General features: G+C 67.3%; 1 protein-coding gene across 1 annotated transcript; it reads right to left on the bottom strand.

Moving 5' to 3' along the window:
- Positions 1 to 3254: 3254 nt before the first annotated feature.
- LOC134150295 (gap junction beta-5 protein-like) lies at positions 3255 to 5120 on the bottom strand. Its single transcript, XM_062594101.1, has 2 exons — positions 5042 to 5120; positions 3255 to 4402 (listed from the first exon to the last, which is right to left on the bottom strand). Exon 2 carries the CDS (start codon positions 4381 to 4383, stop codon positions 3571 to 3573), a length of 813 nt encoding a protein of 270 aa, XP_062450085.1. The 5' UTR covers positions 4384 to 4402; positions 5042 to 5120; the 3' UTR covers positions 3255 to 3570.
- Positions 5121 to 6302: the final 1182 nt, after the last annotated feature.

Here is a 6302-nt window from a genome sequence, read left to right as displayed (position 1 = left end):
GGCTGTGCCGGGAGCGGGCTGTGAGCGGACCCACGTGTGCACGGGCGCGAGGCGCTCCTGGCGGGGACGGGTGCAGTGTGGGCTGCTCCCCCCAGCTGCAGACGAACGCTGCAAACAAGGGTTCCCAAGCGGGCAGGAGCCTCCCTCTGCCCAGGAGCTGGCTGGGTACATTTTTCCGCGCCTATCAGCAGGATCAGGAATTTAAGCTATTTTGCAGAGAGACGGTGTGGCAGGAGCAAGCACAGAATTTCGGGGGCCGTGACCTTAGCGACTGAAAAACAAAGCGGAGAAGGGAGGAAGAGGAGAAACGCCCAGGAAGTTTGATTTCCCCAAAAGGGCCGGGCGGCCCCGAGCAGCCTTCGGGCCCCCCCTTTTGGGAGGGGACGCGGCCCCCCCCCGGCTCGGCCGGGACCGCCGCCGCCGCCTCCCGGAGCTGGCCCTGCCCCGGCTGGCTGCCGTGCCTCTTTGCCAGCGGATTTCCCTGGGTGGGGAGGAAGAAGCGCCTGGTGCTGCCTCGCGTCCAGCCTGGTGTTCGGTGCCCACCCGGAGCTCCCAGGCTGGGCTTTGCGGGACGGAGGCGCTCGGCTGTCAGCCGGCTCCAAATCCGCCGCCTTCGATCCCCTGCTCCCTCCGCGCCGCGCTCCGGCCGCGTCCCCGGGGAGGAAACGTCCCCCAGGCGCCGGAGCGCGGGAGTCAGCGGGAGCATGGGAGCAGGCACCAGGGCGCTGACGCGCTCGGGCCCCTTGGCAATAAATCAGACGGTTTCTCTTCAATTCCCAGCACAGAGGCAGTTTTCAGACAGTGAAGAAACGAGACCCGGCGTGGAAGGGGGAGGCTGTTTCGGACCAGTGCCGCCGTGCACGTGAGCCCTTCTGTGTCCAGCAAGGGGCAGATCTTGTTGGGTCAGATTTGTTGATTTTAAAATCCTCTCTCCCCCAAATTCAAGGTTTTTCTCTACCAAGGAGGGGCCTTCTGAGCAAATGTGAACCCCTGTGTGATGATGCAAAGCCTGGGAAATATTCCCCTTTTACTGTAGCATTCCCCAGGCCTCGTTTGCTTTACCACTGCCACCATCCTGTGCATTAACCAAAACGGTGTGTGCTCCAGTGAGACCGTCCGGTCTCCAGCAGCCGGACGATTCCTGCAGCACCGACGGGGGCAATTCCAGCTCCCTTTGGGGCAAAGTACAGAAACGCTCCAGAAGGAAAGGGAGAAACGACCCCACTGGCACCCTGCCCCCCTGCCCCTGGTGCCGACCCCGTGCGGTGCAAGACGCCCGGAGCTGCGCGGAGCCTCTGCAACGCTCGCTCCGCGCCGGACGAAGAACCGCGGCAACAAGCGGCAGCCGGCCGGTCGGGTCTCGCCGCGCGGCGGGTGCCGCCGCTGCTTGGGTGCGAAGCAGCGGGGGCGGCAGGAGGGCGCTTGGGCCGGGGCTGAGCGGGCTGCGCCGCAGTGATTGCTGCTTGCAGCGGGGCGGCACCTCCGGGTTTGCTAAGAGGCTGCCCTAGATCAACAGCAGCGAACCTTGCTTGGGAGCAAACAACCCAGCCCTGACTCTTCACACCGGAGGCGACGGCTCGCGCACAAAAACAACCTGAACCCTCCGGAGTTAAAGGTTGCAACAGAGAAAATTTCCAGGTGGATAAGCCAACGGCTGCGGCCAAGAGCGGGGACAGGAGGAAGCCAGAGATAACAACAGCCTCATTTAACAGGCATGCGAGAGAGCCTACGCGCTGCGTTTCGCCATCTGCCTCCCCGAGCCCAGCGGCGTCCGCCGAGGGCACCGGCCCCCCGGCCCCCACGAGCTCTCGGGACGGGCCTTCCAACGCAAGGGCCCTCTTCCCTCCCCCCAGCAGACTGAGGCTCGTGCGCTGCCCGGGGCGGGCGTTTGGGCGCCTTTCCCGGCTGAGGATCTCACGCGGGATCGGGTTCGCTGCAAGCTGGCAGCAGCCGCAGCGACCGGTGGCTCGGGAAAGCCCTCGGCCCGGGACGGCGGCGGTTTCCCCTCTTGCTGTTTTCTTGGCAGCAGATGCAGTGGGGCCTTCTATGCTGCTGGAGAAATAATAATCACACCGTCTAAATAAAGTGAAATCAGTAACAGATCAAGCTGCACGTTAAGTGTTAATGTTACTTGCAAGTGCATTTGCCATGAACTTATTGTTAATTATTCATCCCGGCTAATGTTCAGTTACTGTTGATGGCCTTAGAAATTGCAGTGCAGCCTGAGTCACGGAAAAACACGACATATTACAGCAATAAACAAGATCATATTCTGGCATTTAATGTTATTGTTTAATCAATGGTTGGGGTGTTTTTCCTCTCCTTTACTTGGCTGTTTGGCTTGGGTGTTTTCCTCTGGCTCTGCAGCAGCGTGACGCCCGCAGCGGGCTCGCTCTGCCTGTCGCACACCGAACCCCCCACTTTGGTGGCTCCTGCACCAAAGCGGCTCACGCGCTGCCTCCGCAGAGCAAACTCCTCCCTGGCTTGCAAAATTTGCAGACCGCATTCCTTTGCAGTCCTCTGCGAGGAATTGCGAAAGTTTTCAGCCGGGCGCAGAGAGCCCTTGAAGTCAAACCGGCCCCTTCCCAGGCCCCCGCTCCCGCCCGCTGCCCCTCGGGCACGGGGGCCCCGGGAGCCTTGCCGGCCGAGCGGGCGCCGGGGCGCGTCCCGGCCGCGGGCGCGTGGGCGATGCGATGCTCCGGCTGCTGGGTGCGCCCGCCTGGCCTGCAAGCTCGGCAGCCCGTCGCAAATCAAGAATCTTCTTTCATTTTTCTTTTTTTTTTTTTTTTTAAGCCCACAGTTACGGGGAGATAACCGAGCGGCCGTTCTCGCTGGGCGCTACGGCCCGCTGCCAGCTCCGGGCAAATGCCGCAGGAGTTTTGCCATGGACTCGGCCGATGCAAGGAGGAGGGCTGCCGCGGGCAGCGTGACCCCCCCCATGCTTCGTGCACCCCCCAAACCGCTTGGGGAGCCGGTGCCGCACCACCGGGCCCCCGCGGCGGCCGGGCATGGCGGCAGCGCGGTGCTGCCGCGGGACTGGGGCGATTCCCACTCCCAGTGCTCCCCTGGCTGCCGGCCGCCGCGGGAAGTTTCTCCGTGGCAGATCCCGAGGCTTTGGCCGGTCCGAGATGCCGCCGCGGAGGTGGCCGCGGGGGCGACGTGCCCCCAGGAGGGATGCGCTCCCTGTTCCCCGTTGTCGGTTTTGTGTCCCAAGAGCAGAACCGAGCCGACCATCATTTCTTGGAGGCAGAAACTTTTATTTGCTGCAAGGATATACTGCGGGCCGGGCCGGGCGGGCCGGCTCCGGCGGCGCGAGCGCTGAGGCTGCTGCCCGCTCCGCAGAGCTGCGGTCCCTCGGCCGCGGGGAGCACGCGTCTTGCAGCCCCTGCCTTCACCCAGCTTCGCTGGCACGACGTCCTGCCCCTTCCCCGAGAGATGCACAGTCAAGAGCTGATGTCCAACCTCCCCATCCCCACTGGGGCCCGCAGCCTCTGGGAGGGGGTTCTGGCATCCCACCCCCCACCCCGATGGAGCGGGCAGCTCCCTCCCGTGGGACCGTCTCCCCAGCCGCTAGGGAAGAGCCTCTTCGTCCTGCGGCGCGCTGGCAGGGATGGAGGCCGTGGGGGGCTTGTAGTCCGCCCCCTGGAAAACCTGCCCCCCGGTTTCAGACGACTCAGCCCGGGAAAGAGCGCAGTCCCGGCAGTGCTGGCGGCTCTGCCCGCGCCGGGCGCCGAGGCACTCGTGGCACCGCTTGCCTATCAGGTAGGCGGCCTCGACGAGGCTCAGCGTGATGCAGATGCAGGCGGTGACCACCATGAAGAGGGTGAAGATGTTCTTCTCGGTGGGCCGGGAGATGAAGCAGTCCACGATGTTGGGGCACGGCGGGAGCTCGCACTTCACCACGCGGGGCAGGGTGTAGTTCCTGTAGAAGCGGTAGAAGATGTAGAGGAAGATCACGTCCACAGCAGCCTTGAAGACCAGGCTGAGCAGGTAGGTCCACCACAGGCCTCCCCGCTTCTTGCCGGGGTCGGGGTAGACGCGGCGGCAGTCGTCGCCCTCCGCAGTGCGGCGTCTCTGCGCCTTGGCCTCCCGGTAGGCCACGTGCATGATGACCAGGAGGGAGGGACAGGTCACCAGGATGAGCTGCAGGGCCCACAGCCGGATGTGGGAGACGGGGAAGAAGTGGTCGAAGCAGACGTTCCTGCAGCCCGGCTGCCGCGTGTTGCAGTCGAAGTCCTTGTGGTCATCGCTCCAGACCCGCTCGGCCGCCACCACGTAGACCAGCAGGCGGAAGATGAAGACCAAGGAGAGCCAGATGCGGCCGAAGGCCGTGGAGTACTTGTTGACCCCGCTGAGGAGCCCTTCGAACACCCCCCAGTTCATGGTGCCCCGATGCCCTTAGCTACTTTGGCGAGAGAGAGAAAACGCAGTGGCAGAAACGGCCCGCGAAGCAGCGAGGTCCCCGCCGGCAGGGACCGGGGCCCCGAGCGCGTCCCCCAGCACCAAGCCTGGGGCCCCGGGTGGCCTCAGGGACCCTAGGGCCACCCTAGGGCCATGCACCGAAAGGAAAGCACCCGTCCCCGGGCTGGCTGCGGGGCACCGCTCCCCCCTGTCCACGGGGTCTGCCAGCTCTGCCGCGGGAAAAGCGCCCGTCGGCCAGGCCCCCGCGCCCGGCGCGGGGCGGCACGAATGCCAGGAGGCGCCGCCGGCGCTCGAGCCGCCCGCGTCCCGCTCCCGAGCCGGGCCCCGCTCCGCCCCGGCCGCCCGCCCGCTCCCGCCTCGGCTCCCCGGCAGCCGTCATTAATTTTCCCCACGTTGCCAGGCTTGGCACGAGCCAGAGCAGGGCAAGGCGTGAATCACCCGGCGGCGGCCGCGTCCTCTCCCCGCGCTGGAATGTGCGCCCGCCCCGCCGCCCGCGGGACGAGGCTCTCGCCCCTCGGCGGGGCGCGCGGGGGGCCCGCGCCTCCTCCGCTCCGCACGCGCCTTTGCCCTCTCCTTGCAAAGCTCCCGCAGAGGGTCCCCTTCCCGGGGGGCTCCTCACCTGCGGGGTGTCCGTCCGTCCGTCCGTCCGTCCGCGGGGCCGGCGCTGCAGCCGGCGGCGTCTGCCTGCCGCGGCGAGCGCATCGCCGCCCGGCGCCACGTGATTCATCCCCGGGCTCTCGCGGCGAGGAGGAGATTCCCATCGGGAAGCGTTCGCGGGGAGGGACCGGGTTTAAGGCAGAGCCCCGCGCGCCCCGTCGGGTGCCCCGGGGCGCGCGGGGGGCCGGGCCGGGCCGGGCCGGGTGCGGCGCCCTCCTCCGCGCCGCTCCCCGGCCCGGGACGGGACCGGCCGCGGGGCCGAGCTGGCGGAGCCGCCCCGACGGGCAGGCGGCAGAGCCCAGGTGGGGCTGCAGCCAGCGCCGGAGCAAACACGCGTCTCGTTTGCAATTCCGCTGGGCTTTTTTAAAAACGTAGAGAAACAAATCTAAACAGCTGTAAAGCAAATTACCATTGTTTGCTGAGGGCTCCGGGGAAGAGCTCTGCAATTTTAAATCAAATGAGGCCAGTTTTTCACAGCCCTGCTCAGCGGCTGCGATGGGAAGGCGGTTGCGTCCGCTCCACGCGCCGGGCAGGACCCTGCGCCCCTTCCCGGAGGCTCCCAGCGCCGGGCCGGGGCTTTTCACGCTGGGTGCCCCAGGCTGGTGGGTGCCCGGCCGCCGTCACCACTTGCTGGTTGAAGCCCCCCCGGGGACTCTGGGTGCCGCTCCGCAGGGTGCGGGGACGGGGATGCTGCATGCCCCGGGCGTCTCCGCCGGTCGCCACCGCCAAAGGACACAGCGAATGCCGGGAGGCGGCGGATACGCAGGATTGCACCAACTCCCTGCTGCACCCGCTGAGCCGCTGAGTTTCCCGCGCCCGCGGCTCGGGGTGGGCGCAGCTCGCCGGAGCCCCCCGCTCGCTGCCGCTTGCTGGAGCAGGCAACGGCGCCCGGCTCGCGGCAGCTCCCGCAGCGCCGGGAGACGCTGCCAGCTCTGCGCGGCAGCCGAGGAGCCGCCGGCGCGCGGCCGGGCCGGAGCGGAGACCGCGGCTTTCCGGAGCCGAGCCCTCCCGGGGCGGGCGGGGGGCCCGGTCGGAGCCGCGGGACCCCCCCCGCGGCTGGCGCGGGGAGCAGGCCGTGTCGCCGCGATGTTACTAGCAATTCTGCTGATTTTGCAGGGAAGAGGCAGCCGGGAGGGGAGCAGTTCGGGCCAGATGGAAACCTGCCTGCCCCCGGACGGGCAGGCCCTGACGCGCCGGGAGGGCTCCCGCTGCGCGAAGGGAGC

The sequence above is a fragment of the Rhea pennata genome, chromosome 23 (genome assembly GCF_028389875.1).
Source record: "Rhea pennata isolate bPtePen1 chromosome 23, bPtePen1.pri, whole genome shotgun sequence".
In the NCBI taxonomy this organism is placed as follows: domain Eukaryota; kingdom Metazoa; phylum Chordata; class Aves; order Rheiformes; family Rheidae; genus Rhea; species Rhea pennata.
Note: the sequence above shows the minus strand (reverse complement) of the source record. Positions and strands in the feature narration are given on the sequence as shown.

Bases quoted from the DNA above. Each gene is read 5' to 3' on its own strand.
- LOC134150295 (XM_062594101.1), bottom strand. From the start codon at position 4,383: ATGAACTGGGGGGTGTTCGAAGGGCTCCTCAGCGGGGTCAACAAGTAC.